Here is a 14,827-nt window from a genome sequence, read left to right on the forward strand (position 1 = left end):
AGAAAGAGAATACTTCTCAACACATGATTTTTTTAATTTTTAAAGTTTTACCTTCATTTTTTTCCGTCCTCCCACCCCTCACCTATGGCAACCACCAAATCATTTTCTGTAACTATGAGCTTGTTCTTGTTTGTTTGTTTGTTTGTTTGTTTGTTTGTTTTTTGCTGTCTTTTTTTTAGATTCCACCTATAAGAGAGATCATATAGTACTTGTCTTTCTCTAATTTCACTTAGCATAATACCCTCTAGGTTCATCCATGTTGTCACAAATGGCAAGATTTCATTCTTTTTTATAGATAAGTAATATTCCACTGTATGTATGTATACACACACACACACACACACACACACACACACACCACATCTTCTTTATACATTTATCCATGAAGAGACAGGTTGTTTCCATATTTTAGCTATTGTAAATAATGCTGCAATGAACATGGGGTTCATGTATCATTTTGACTTAGGGTTCTCATTTTCTTCAGATTAATACCCAGAAGTAGAATTGATGGATCATATGGCAGTCTGTTTTTAATTTTTTGAGGAGCCTCCGTACTGTTCCAGAGTGGCTGCACCAATTTACATTCCTACCAACTGTGCACAATGGTCTTTTTTTCTCCACATCCTTGCCAAAACTTGTTTTTTTCTAGTCTTTTGAAAATAGTTATTCCAGCAGGTGTGAGGTGATGTCTCATTGTGGTTTTGATTTGCATCTCCTGGATGGTATTAAAGTTGAACATCTTTTCATGTGTCTGTTGGAAATCTATATGCCATCTTTGAAAAATGTCTATTCAGTTCCCCTGAATATTTTTTAAATTGGATTATTTGTGGTTTTTGTTTTTTTATTGAGTTGTATGAGTTCTTTATGTATTTTGGATAGTAATCCCTTATCAGATATATGACTTGCAAACACTTTTAGTAGGTGACTTTTTTTTTTTTTTCAGTGGTTCCTTTGCTGTGCAGAAACTTTTTAGTTTGATGTAGTCCCACATGATTATTTTTGCTTTTGGTGTCAGATTTAAAAAATCCTCTCCAATACTCCTGTCCAAGAGCTTACTGCCTGTGTTTTCAAGTCTTCAATCGATCTTGAGTTAATTTTTTGTGGATGATATAAAATAGGTATCCATTTTCATTATTTTGCTTGAGGCTGTCGAATTTTTTGAGCACCATTTGTTGAAAGGACTGTCCTTTCCCTAGTGTATATTCCTGCTTTCTTTATTGTAAATTGACCTATATGTATTGGTTTATTTCTAGGCTCTTTATTCTGTACTTTTTGATCTATGTTTTTATGTTAGTACCATATTGTTTCAATTACTATATCTTTGTAATACAGTTTTAAATCAGGTTGTCTGATGCCGCTTGCTTTGTTCGTCTTTCTCAAAATTGCTTCAGCTATTCCAGGTCTTTTAAAGTTCCATACAAATTTCAGGATTGTTTGTTCAATTTCTGTGAAAAATACATGGAAAATTTGATAGAGATTGCATGGAATCTATAGTTGGTTTGGGTAGTATGGACATTTTAAAAATATTAATTCTTCCAATCCATGAGTACAGAGTATCTTTCTACTTATTTGTGTCATCTTCAATTTCTTTTTTTAAATTATCTTTTATTGGAGTTCAATTCGCCAACATATAGCATATCACCCAGTGCTCATCCTGTCAAGTGCCCCCCTCAGGGCCCGTCATCCAGTCACCCCATCCCCCCACCCAACTCCCCTTCCACTACACCTTGTTTGTTTCTCAGAGTTAGGAGTCTCCCATGTTCTGTCTCCCTCACTGATATTTCCCACTCATTTTCTCTCCTTTCCCCTTTATTCCCTCTCACTATTTTTTATATTCCCCAAATGAATGAGACTATATAATGTTTTTCCTTCTCCGATTGACTTACTTCATTCAGCAAAATACCCTCCTTCCATCCACGTTGAAGCAAATGGTGGGTATTTACTAATGGCTGAGTAATATTCCTTTGTATACATAAACCACATCTTTTTTATCCATTCATCTTTCGATGGACACCAAGTCTCCTTCGACAGTTTGGCTATTGTGGACATTGCTGCTATAAACATTGGGGGTGCAGGTGTCCTGCCGTTTCACTGCATCTGTATCTTTGGGGTAAATCCCCAGCAGTGCAATTGCTGGCTCGTAGGGCAGTTCTATTTTTAAGTCTTTGAGGAACCTCCACACAGATTTCCAGAGTGGCTGCACCAGTTCACATTCCCACCAACAGTGCAAGAGGGCTCCCCTTTCTCCACATCCTCTCCAACATTTGTTGTCTCCTGTCTTGCTAATTTTCGCCATTCTCATTGGTGTCTCATTGTGGTTTTGATTTTTATTTCCCTGATGGCTAGTGATGTGGAGCATTTTCTCATGTGCTTGTTGGCCATGTCTATGTCTTCCTCTGTGAAATTTCTGTTCATGTCTTTTGCCCATTTCATGATTGGATTGTTTGTTTCTTTGCTGTTGAGTTTAATAAGTTCTTTATGGATCTTGGAAACTAGCCCTTTATCTGATACGTCATTTGCAAATATCTTCTCCCATTCTGTAGGTTGTCTTTTAGTTTTGTTGACTGTTTCCTTTGCTGTGCAGAAGCTTTTTATCTTGATTAAGTCCCAATAATTCATTTTTGCTTTTGTTTCCCTTGCTTTCATAGATATATCTTGCAAGAAGTTGCTGTGGCCAAATTCAAAAAGGATGTTGCCTGTGTTCTTCTCTAGGATTTTGATAGATTCTTGTCTCACATTTAGAACTTTCATCCATTTGGAGTTTATCTTTGTGAATGGTCTAGTTTCATTCTTCTGCACATGGCTGTCCAATTTTCCCAGCACCATTTATTGAAGAGACTGTCCTTTTTCCAGTGGATAGTCTTTCCTACTTTGTTGACTATTAGTTGACTATAGAGTCGAGGGCCCATTTCTGGATTCTCGCTTCTGTTGCATTGATCTATGTGTCTGTTTTTGTGCCAGTACCACACTGTCTTGATGACCACAGCTTTGTAGTACAACCTGAAATCTGTCATTGTGATGCCCCCAGCTCTGGTTTTCTTTTTTAATATTCCCCTGGTTATTCGGGGTCTTTTCTGATTCCACACAAATCTTAAAGATGATTTGTTCCAAGTCTCTGAAGAAAGTCTATGGTATTTTGATAGGGATTGCATTAAATGTAGCATTGACATTTTCACAATATTATGAGCATGGAATCCATGAGCATGGAATATTTTTCCATCTCTTTGTGTCTTCCTCAACTTCTTTCAGAAGTGTTCTGTAGTTTTTAGGGTATAGATCTTTACCTCTTTGGTTAGATTTATTCCTAGGTATCTTACGCTTTTGAGAGCAGTTGTAAATGGGATTGATTCCTTAATTTCTCTTTCTTCAGTCTTATCATTAGTGTATAGAAATGCCACTGATTTCTGGGCATTGATTTTGTATCCTGCCACACTGCTGGATTGCTGTATGAGTTCTAGCAATCTTGGGGTGGAATCTTTTGGGTTTTCTATGTAGAGTATCATGTCATCTGCAAAGAGGGAGAGTTTGACTTCTTCTTTGCCAATTTGAATGCCTTTTATTTCTTTTTGTTGCCTGATTGCTGAGGCTAGGACTTCTAGTACTATGTTGAATAGCAGTGGTGAGAATAGACATCCCTGTCATGTTCCTGATCTTAAAGGAAAGGCTCCCAGTATTTACCCATTGAGAATGATATTTGCTGTGGGCTTTTCATAAATGGCTTTTAAGATGCTGAGGAATGTTCCCTCTATCCATACACTCTGAAGAGTTTTGATCAGGAATGGATGCTGTATTTTGCCAAATGCTTTCTCTGCATCTATTGAGAGAATCATATGGTTCTTGTTTTTTCTCTTGTTGATATGATCTATCACATTGATTGCTTTACAAGTGTTGAACCAGCCTTGCATCCCAGGGATAAATCCCACTTTGTCATGGTGAATAATCTTTTTTTTGGGGGGTGGGGGTGAATAATCTTCTTAATGTACTGTTGGATTCTATTGGCTAGTATCTTGTTGAGAATTTTTGCATCTGTGTTCATCAGGGATATTGGTCTATAATTCTCCTTTTTGGCGAAGTCTTTGTCTGGTTTTAGAATTAAGATGATGCTGGCCTCATAGAACGAGTTTGGAAGTATTCTATTTCTTTCTATCTTCGGAACAGCTTTAGTAGAATAAGTATTGTTTCTTCTTTAAACGTTTGATAGAATTCTCCTGGGAAGCCATCTGGCCCTGAACTTTTGTGTCTTGGGAGGTTTTTGATGACTGCTTCAATTTCCTCCCTGGTTATCAGCCTGTTCAGGTTTTCTATTTCTTCCTGTTCCAGTTTTGGTAGTTTGTGATTTCCCAGAAATGCATCCATTTCTTCTAGATTGCCTAATTTATTGGTGTATAGCTGCTCATAATATGTTTTTAAAATCGTTTGTAGGGCAGCCCCGGTGCCTCAGCGGTTTAGTGCCGCCTTCAGTCCAGGGTGTGATCCCGGAAGACCCGGGATCGAGTCCCACGTCAGGCTCCCTGCATGGAGCCTGCTTCTCCCTCTGCCTGTGTCTCTGCCTCTCTCTCGCCTCTCTGTGTATTCTCATGAATAAATAAATAAAATCTTAAAAAAAATAAAAATAAAAAAAATAAAATCGTTTGTATTTCCTTGGTATTGGTGGTGATCTCTCCTTTTTCATTCATGATTTTATTAGTGTCTTTTCTCTTTTATTTTTAATAAGGCTGGCTAATGGTTTATCTATTTCATTAATTCTTTCAAAGAAACAACTCCTGGTTTTGTTGATCTGTTCCACAGTTCTTCTGGTCTCTATTTCATTGAGTTCTGCTCGAATCTTTATTAACTTCTCTTCTGGTTTTATTTGCTGTTCTTTCTCCAGTTCCTTTAAGTGCAAGGTTAGCTTTTGTACTCTTGAGGGCTGCCTGTATTGTGATGTATTTCCCTCTCAGGATTGCTTTTGCTGTATCCAAAAGATTTTGAACAGTTGTATCTTCATTCTCATTAGTTTCCATGAATCTTTTTTATTTATTTATTTATTTATTTATTTATTTATTTATTTATTTATTTATTTAAATTTATGATAGTCAGAGAGAGAGAGAGGCAGAGACACAGGCAGAGGGAGAAGCAGGCTCCATGCATCGGGAGCCCGACGTGGGATTCGATCCCTGGTCTCCAGGATTGCGTCCTGGGCCAAAGGCAGGCACTAAACTGCTGTGCCACCCAGGGATCCCCTCCGTGAATCTTTTTAATTCTTTCCTAATTTCCTGGTTGACCCTTTCATCTTTTAGCAGGATTGTCTTTAACCTCCACATGTTTGAATTTCTTCCAAGTTTCTTCTTGTGATTTAGTTCTAGTTTCAAAGCATTATGGTCTGAAAATATGCAGGGGACAATCCCAATATTTTGGTATCGGTTAAGACCTGATTTGTGACCCAGTATGTGGTCTATTCTGGAGAAAGTTCCATGTGCACTTGAAAGAATGTGTATTCAGTTGCGTTTGGATGTTAAGTTCTGTAAATATCTATGAAATCCATCTGGTCCAGTGTATCATTTAAAGCTCTTGTTTCTTTAGAGATGTTGTGCTTAGAATATCTGTCATTTACAGAAAGTGCTGTGTTGAAGTCTCCCAGTATAAGTGTATTATTATCTAAGTATGTCTTAACTTTGGTTATTAATTGATTGATATACTTGGCAGGTCCCACATTCGGGGCATAAATATTCATGATTGTTAGGTCCTCTTGTTGGATAGATCCTTTAGTATGATATAGTGTCCCTCTTCATCTCTTACTACAGTCTTTGGGATAAACTTTATCTGATATGAGGATGGCTACCCCTGCTTTCTTTTGAGGACCATTTGAATTTTAAATGGTTCTCCAACCTTTCATTTTCAGGTTGTAGGTGTCCTTAGGTCTAAAATAAATCTCTTGTAGACAGCAAATAGATGGGTCTTGCTTTTTTATTCAGTCTGAAACCCTGTGCCTTTCCATGGTGTCATTAAGCCCATTCGCGTTCAGAGTTACTATTGAAAGATATGATTTTAGTGTCATCATAATACCTATTCAGTCCCTGTTTTTGTGGATTGTTTCTTTGGACTTCCTCTTTCTTTTAAAGGTTCCCCTTAATATTTCTTGCAGAGCTGGTTTGGTGGTCGCATATTCTTTCAGTTTCCGCCTATCTTGGAAGCTCTTTATCTCTCCTTCTATTCTGAATGAGAGCCTTGCTGGATAGAGTATTGTTGGCTGCAGGTTCTTCTCATTTAGGACCCTGAATATATCCTGCCAGCCCTTTCTTGCCTGCCAGGTCTCTGTGGAGAGGTCTGCTGTTAACCTAATACTTCTCCCCATATAAGTTAGGGATTTTTTGTCTCTTGCTGCTGTAAGGATCTTCTCTTTATCTTTTAAATTTGCAAGTTTCACTATTAAATGTCAGGGTGTTGAACGGTTTTTATTGATTTGTGGGGGGGCGGGATCTGTCTATCTCCTGGATCTGAATGCCTGTTTCCCTCCCCAAGTTAGGGAAGTTCTCAGCTATGATTTGTTCAAATACACTTTCTGGTCCTCTGTCCCTTTCAGCATCCTCTGGAACCCCAATTAAACGTAGATTTTTTTCCTTCTGAGGCTGTCATTTATTTCCCTTAACCTATCCTCATGGTCTTTTAATTGTCTTTCTCTTTTTTCCTCAGCTTCCTTCCTTGCCATCAACTTGTCTTCTATGTCACTCACTTGTTCTTCTACCTCATTAACCCTCGTCGTTAGAACCTCCAGTTTGGATTTTATCTCATTTAATTAATTTTTAATTTTGGCCTGATTAGATCTAAATTCTGTAGTCATGAAGTCTCTTGAATCCTTTATGCTTTTTTCCAGAGCCACCAGTAGCTTTATAATTGTGCTTCTGAATTGGCTTTCTGACATCGAATTATAATCCAAATTCTGTAACTCTGTGGCAGAGAGTACTATTTCTGATTCTTTCTTTTGTGGTGAGTTCTTCTTTCTAGTCATTTTGCTTAGTGCAGAGTTGCTAAAAACAAGTTGTACTGGAAAAAGGAAGATAAAATTTAAAAAAGGGAAAAAACAAACAAAGAAACAAAGAAGAAAAAAAAAAAACAAGGCGGGGTATCCTCTGGTTCTATATACTGTAAATCCCTGGACTTATCCTGGAGCTTTCTAGCGCTGCTCAGTGAAGAACTTGCTCTTCCCCTGTCCTTCCAGCTGGTCTTCTGGGGGAGGGGCCTGCTGTGCTCTCAGGTGTGTGCACCTGGGGGAGCTGCCCCGCCCCCTGCCAGGTGCCCGGCTCAGTGGGGGCTGTTTACCCCATGAGGCCCCTGTTCCCTGGCACCCCCCCCCCAGGCACAGGGTGACACCAGGAGGAACAACAGTGGCGGCAGCCAGCTCTCCAGCCCTGTATTCAGCTCCCGCAGTAACTACCGCAGCTCCCAGTCCGCAGGGGCCTGGATGCTCCCGGGGCGGGGCCACTGATCTGCACAGCTCGGGGGCGCCCGGCGGCAGGAGCGTCCTCACTGTCCTGGGCCCTCCCCGCCTCCACCTGTCCCGAGTGGAGCGCCGGATCCTGGGCTGTGTCCCCCGGGGTTCCAGGGCCTCCGCCTCTGGAACTGCGCTCCCGGGGCGCACAGCCCCCTCCGCGCGGAGCCGCTGCCCGAGCTGCTCCCGAGACCCCGCCCGGCGCGCGCTGCAGCCCTTTAGGGAGCTCGGCCGCGGGGTGTGGCGCGCTCTCCCCCGGGGCGCACCCCCTCTGTTAGTGTCCCTGGGAGCCTGAGGGCATCCCCGCCCCTCCTGGGGTCCTGCCCAAGCTCCCTGCAAGCGCCTTTCCATCTGGGAAGATTGGTGAAGCTCCTGCTTCTCCGGGACGGGGCTCTCCTGTCCTGGGGGCTCCCGCCGCCCCGCTTAACCCGGCTCCTCGCGGGCCCCTCCCCCACTGGATGCTTTTTTTTATTGATTTATTTTTCTGCCTTTCTACCTTGTTAGAAGTGCAAACTCTTCCCTCTGTAGCATTCCGGCTGTTCCCTCTTTAAATCTCAGGCCGAATTCGTTGGTTTTCAGGATGACTTGAAAGTATCTAGGTAAGTTGGTGGGGACAGGTGACTCGGGGACCCCACCCCTCTGCCATCTAGCCCCGCCCCTTCAATTTCTTTTATTAACGTCTTGGAGTTTTCAGTATGCCAATCTTTCACCTCCTCGGTTAAATTTATTCCTAGGCACTTTGTTATTTTTTTTTAAATATTAGTTCATGTCTTTTACTAACCTATATACAATTACTTGTCTCCCAGTTCGTTGAAGCCATAGGTCAGACAACTCTTGCCCCAGTAATGTCTGTCCGAGGGGCTCGCCCCACGAACTCCAGCACCACATCCACCTGAAGGGTCCTCCCGACGCCGGCCACTGCTGTTGCCATTCTCATCGACCTCATAGTGTTTCAGAACGGCCAATTTAACTTTCTTTCTCTGATGCTTCTTCTTTTGGGAGTGGTATAAGACTTTTTTTTCCTTTTTTCTTTTTTTTTTTTTAAGCACCACCACGAAGTCTCAACACACCATGAAGAGTGGATTCCTTTTGAATGTTGTAGTCAGACTGAGCACACCCATCTTCCAGTTGCTTGCCAGCAAAGTCCAGTCTCTGCTGATGAGAAAGAATTCCTTTCTTATCTGAATCTTGGCCTTTACATTTTCTACTGTATCTGAGGGCTCAGTCTCAAGAGTGATAGTCTTCCCGCAAGGGTTTTCATGAAAATCTGCATCTTGGCGGCAGTTCCACAGATAGCAGATTTGAAGGCATTTTATTATTTCTGATACTTTGTAAATAGGATTATTTTCTTGATTTCTCTTTCTGATAGTTTATTTGCACATAGACATGCAACAGATTTCTATATGTGGATTTTGTATCCTGCAACTTCACTGGATTCAGTTGTTAGTTCTAACAGTTTTTTTTTTTTTTTTATGGAGTCTGTAGGGTTTTCTATATATAATATCATGCCATCTGCAAATAGTGACAGTTTTACATCTTCCTTTCCAATTTGGATGCTTTTATTTCTTGCCCGATTGCGGTAGCTAGGACTGGCAATACTGTATCAAATAAGAGTGGCGAGATTGGCATCCTGGTCCTGTTCTGATCTTAGAGGAAAAGCTTTCAGCTTTTTACTGTTGAATATGATGTTAGCCGTGGGTTTGTAATATGTGGCCTTTATTATGTTAAGGTATGTTCCCTCAATACTCATCTTTTTGAGACTTTTCATCTAAGTGTCTGTGGAATTTTGTCAGAATGCTTTTTCTGCATCTATTGAAATGATCTTTTCATTTTTTCCTTCATCTTGTTAATGTCGTGTATCACTTCACTAATTGGTAGACATTGAGCCATCTCTTTGCACCCGTGGAATAAACCCACTTGTTTATGGTGTATGATCCTTTTAATACATTGTTAAATTTAGTTTAATTACATTTTGTTGAAGATTTTTGCATCAGTGTTCATCAAGGATATTGGCCTATAATTTTCTTTTCCTTTTTTTAAAATTTAAATTCAATTTGCCAACATATATAACATCATTAGTTTCAGATGTAGTTTTCAATAACTCATCAGTTGCATATAACACCCAGCGCTCATCACATCACATGCCCTCCTTAATGCCCATCACCCAGTTACCCCAACCCCATGCCCACCTCCCCTTCTGCAACCCTCATATTATTTCCCAGAGTTAAGAGTCTTTTGTAGTTTGTCTGTCTCTCTAATTTATTCCCATTCAGTTTCCCTTCCTTCCCTTATGGTCCCTTCTACTATTTTTTATATTCCACATAGGAATGAAACCATATGATAATTGTCTTTCTTCAATTGACTTATTTCACTTAGCATATCCTCCAGTTCCATCCACGTTGATGTAAATGGTAGGTATTCATCCTTTCTGATGCTGAGTTATATTCCATTGTGTGTGTGTGTGTGTGTGTGTGTGTGTATTTATATACACACACAACACCTTCTTTATCCATTCATCTGTCGAAGGGCATCTTGGTCCTTCCACAGTTCAGCTATTGTGGACATTGCTGCTATGAACATTGGGGTGCAGATGCCCCTTCATTTCACTACATCTGTATCTTTGGGGTAAATACCCAGTAGTACAATTGCTGGGTCATAGGACAGCTGTATTTTAACTTCTTGAAGAATCTCCATACTGTTTTCCAGAGTGGCTGCACCAGCTTGCATTCCCATCAACAGTGTAAGAGGGTTCCCCTTTCTTCACATCCTCACAAACATTTGTTGTTTCCTGTCTTGTTAATTTTACCCATTTACCTGGTATAAAGTGGTATCTTATTGTGGTTTTGATTTGTATTTCCCTGATGACAAGTGATGTGGAGCATTTTTTCATGTGTCTGTTGGCCATTTGTATGTCTTCTTTAGATAAAAGTCTGTTCATGTCTTCTGTCCATTTCCTGACTGGATATAATTTTCTTTTCTTGTGGTATCCTTGTCAGGTTTTGGTATCAGGATAATGCTAGCCTTATAAAATAAGTTTGGAAAAGTTCTCTCCTTTCCTATTTTTTGGAAGCATTTGAGAAGGATTGGTACTAATCCTTCTTTAAGTGTTTGGTAGAATTCACTGGTAAAGACATCTGGTCCTGGACTTGTGTTAGTTGGGAGGTTTTTGATTATGGAGTCAATCACCTTTCTACTTATTGATCAGTTTGGATATCTTTATGATTCAATCTTTGTAGGTCGAATATATCTAGAAATGTATTCATTTCTGCTAGGTTGTCCAATTTGTTGGCATATAATTGTTTATAGGAGTCTCTTATGATCTTTTGTATATCTTTGGTATCAGTTGTAACATCTCTTTCATTTCGGATTTTATTTATTTAAATCTTCTAGGTTTTTTTTCTTGGTGAGTCTAGGCTAAGGTGTGTCAATTTTATCTTTCCCAAGAATCAACTCTTAGTTTCATTGATCTTTTCTACTATTTTTTAGTCTCTATTTCATTTGTTTCTGCTGTAATCTTATTTACTAATACTAACTTTGGGCTTCACTTGTTCTTTTTCTAGTTACTTAAAGTATAACACTAGATTGTTTATTTGAGACTTTTCTTATTTTTTGAGGACCAGTATATGGCTATATACTGCTTTGAACTTTTAAAACTACTTTTGATCCATCCCTTAAATTTTGGGATGTTATACATCCCTTTTTTTTTTTTTTTCTGAATCTCAAGGTATTTTCTTTTCATTTCTTTTTTGACCCATTAGTTCTTTGGTAGCATGTTCTTTAATCTTCACATATTTGTGAACTTTCCGGTTTTTACTTTTTAATGTAGTTAATTTCTAGTTTCATGCCAATGTGGTTAGAAAATATGCTTGATATGATTTTAGTTATCTTAAATTTAAGACTTATTTTGTGCCTTAACATGATCTGTCCTGGAGAATGTTCCTCATACACTTGATCAGTCCAGTTTTTGAAGCTAACCAGCTTTGATAGCAAAATGAGACAGAGTACAGGGATGTTAAATTATAGGCCATTCTCAGTAAAGACCATAGATTCAAGTGCTTTATAGTTATGTGCTATAAAATTTTTTGAAACAATCCCTTAGAGAATTTGCTTTGTCTAAGCCAGTCCTGAATGTGGAGCTGGGAACCCAATGTGTACTTGGTGACAAGAGGAATACTAGATCAGTTTTATTAAGATTTGTAATTACAGATGGTTGTGTTTTTTCTTTAGAGTGTATCACATGCTTATTTGATCTCACAATTTTAAAACCTTGTGCTTTTTTATGATACTCACTGTACTGTTGTTGTTGTTTTTTTTTCTTTTTCTTTTTCTTAAAGCTTCTCGGAAGCCCACAGCGTCTCTGTGATTTGGCAGGACCCAGCTCCACTGAATCAGAATCTAGGAAAAGATCAATTTCAAAAAGAAAGTCTCATCTGGATCTTCTCAAACTGTATGCTACATTCCCCTTTTCCATCTATTATTGCTTGGTGAAGACTGCTGCTCTGAATACATTTGACCTTGTTTTTAAATCCCTGAAATTTTTATGAACCTGCATTTTATGGAATGTTATTGACTAATAATGTTCCCACAAGCCATATGAGAGGTCTTATTTCAATGTATTATAATCATGTACTTTCCATATTTTCATACGACTTAACATAAACCCAGGGTGCAAAATGAAATGTACACTTATTCATTGGGGTTATTTTAGGGAAGAACTTTATGAACCACAGTACTATATAACTGTAAGATTGCCTTTCACGTAGCCCCACCACCACCACCACCACCAAAAACTGAATATTATCTGATTTGTGATGGTTGTATTCACATCCATCTGTTCGGGAACGTGTTTATTTTTATAGAGGGTGTCCTCATTATCATACAGCCATTATAACTACTTTCTTTTTGAAAAACTGACTGTAATACAAAAGTGAGACTATTCAGTGCCCGTCCTTGTGGAGACTATAAATCCCCATCTGGAATTATCCAGATAAGCCAGCCAACCGAGAGAGAATGGGATTCAGGGTGGGCCGCTTTTCCTGGGTGTTTTCCTGCGCCACAGCCTGCGCATGTTGGTGTCGTTCACCCTTGGCCCAGACCGTGTAACCCCGTGTAGCTCAGAGGGTCTGTTTTGAATAGCGTGCGGTTGACCAGGCTCACGCGTCCTGTTCGCGTCGGAGCATTGGCCAGTGTTTCTTACGCTCTCGTTCTCTCCTTTGGACGCCCAGCATCATGGATGGCATGACGGAGGCGTGCATCAAGGGCGGCATCGAGGCGTGCTACGCCGCCGTGTCCTGCGTCTGCACCCTGCTCGGGGCCTTGGACGAGCTCAGCCAGGGCAGGGGCTTGAGCGAAGGCCAGGTCCAGCTGCTGCTGCTGCGCCTGGAGGAGCTGAAGGACGGCGCCGAGTGGAGCCGGGACTCCGTGGAGATCAACGAGGCCGACTTCCGCTGGCAGCGGCGCGTCCTGTCCTCGGAGCACACGCCGTGGGAGCCGGGCAGCGAGAGGAGCCCCGACATCAGCATCAGCGTGACCACCGACACGGGCCAGACCACGCTGGAGGGCGCGCTGGGCCGGACGACGCCCGACGAGCACCCCGAGCACCCCGAGCACCCCAAGAGCAGCCTCAAGTCGCCGGCCGCGCCCGAGAGCAAGGAGCCGCCGAGCAAGGCGCCGGAGCCCGAGGCCGTGGACCAGCCGGACGTGGTGCAGCGAAGCCACACGGTCGCGTACCCCGACATAACGAACTTCCTGTCGGTGGACTGCAGGATGCGGTCCTTCGGCTCCCGCTACAGCGAGAGCAATTTCAGCGTCGATGACCAAGACCTTTCGCGGACAGAATTCGATTCCTGTGATCAGTACTCGATGGCCGCGGAGAAGGACTCGGGGAGGTCGGACGTGTCGGACATCGGGTCGGACAACGGCTCCCTGGCCGATGAGGAGCAGACCCCTCGGGACTGCCTGGGCCACCGGTCCCTGCGGACGGCCGCTCTGTCCCTGAAACTGCTCAAGAACCAGGAGGCGGACCAGCACAGCGCCAGGCTGTTCCTGCAGGCCCTGGAGAGCCTCCTGCCCCGCCTGCTGGCCCTGCCCAGCGTGGAGGAGGTGGACGCCGCCCTCCAGAACTTCGCTTCTACCTTCTGCTCAGGTTTGTACACGGGCCTTGGCTAGAACAGTCGGTAGGTAAGGGTATTCAGAGCATGTTGCCGAAGTGGGAAATTCCCATCGTGCCTGGGGTTTGAAGTGCGCAAAACATCCTAATGACTCCCAGGGTTGCTTGTATTTGAAGAGAACGGGGCAATAGAAGACTTCCTGGAGGTGGTTTGGGTTGTAGGCAGCTGGGATGCTCTGAGGCTGATAGATGGAGACGGTGCAGAGTAAAGAATGAGAGGTTACTGCAGTAGAGCAAGCTGCTGCTGACCAAAGCAAAATCACAATTTCTGACTCTCAAACACTGAGTTCTCATTATGCTTCTTTCTACACGTTGGCGTCTAAAAATCACAAAGCAGTGCACTTCTGGTATATCAATATATGAACTATTTTCAGTGAGGTCTTGAATCACATGCAGGCTTCGTGAATTCCCCTGAACTCCCCAAGTGTGATATTCCAGCATCTAATCACAGCATGGTGTGATTAGTCCCCATCCAGCAGCCCGCCCAGAGTCACCTCCTTAGAACAAAAGATGTTCCTAGTTCCCTTATCACTTAGACATTTACAAGGGATTTAGGAGTCAGGATGAGGTCAAAGCCATATACTAGAACAAGCGGTGCTTCTAGGGGTCATATCACTTAGGAAATTCTAAGGATTTGAGGAGCTCTGCCAGGAAACGGGCAGAGACCAATATACATATTTTTTTCCTATTATCTCACAGTACTACAGAAAAGAAAGCAATTAATGGGTACAAAACACTTAAGGCAGAAATAACTGAGTGCCTGACTCCTGGTGGTCACCTGTTCCTTCCCCTGACATTCAAGGGTCTCTTGACCACAGACGACCGAGGTGGATGGACTTTGCTGGGCTTGTGCTCACATAGAAGGGACTAGCCCTGAGAATGAACATGTAACTGTTGAAAGTCAAGATCGCCATTTGTTCTTCCACCACTGAGTTTTGAGCATGTGTGCATTGTTGCACTTACCACATCTGCCAGAGTTACTTGTGAACACATCCACCTTCTCCCCTCTGTACTTTCAGTTCCTTGCATGCTCCAACCATGTCTAGCACATAGTCGGTCTCCCAACAAAGAACACATCACACACATATACAAAAAAAAGTCTAGCCCAGTTATTGGAACTTGGTAGAAGCTGATTCCTGTATAGTTAAGAGATAGCTTAATCAGTATCTTTAAGAAACTGACCAAATTGT

At 41.7% G+C, this 14,827-nt stretch overlaps 1 protein-coding gene across 5 annotated transcripts in view; it reads left to right on the forward strand.

The window, feature by feature from the left end:
• The window catches only part of ARFGEF3 (ARFGEF family member 3), a 176,252-nt gene that overhangs the window by 91,669 nt on the left and 69,756 nt on the right, over positions 1-14,827 (forward strand). For all 5 annotated transcript variants that reach the window (XM_025422392.3, XM_025422396.3, XM_025422393.3 and 2 more), the window contains 2 exons: positions 11,803-11,915; positions 12,694-13,613. In XM_025422392.3, coding sequence (XP_025278177.1) covers positions 11,803-11,915; positions 12,694-13,613 — 1,033 coding nt within the window. The remainder of the gene's footprint in view (positions 1-11,802; positions 11,916-12,693; positions 13,614-14,827) is intronic.

The sequence above is a fragment of the Canis lupus genome, chromosome 1, assembly GCF_003254725.2.
Source record: "Canis lupus dingo isolate Sandy chromosome 1, ASM325472v2, whole genome shotgun sequence".
Taxonomy (NCBI): domain Eukaryota; kingdom Metazoa; phylum Chordata; class Mammalia; order Carnivora; family Canidae; genus Canis; species Canis lupus.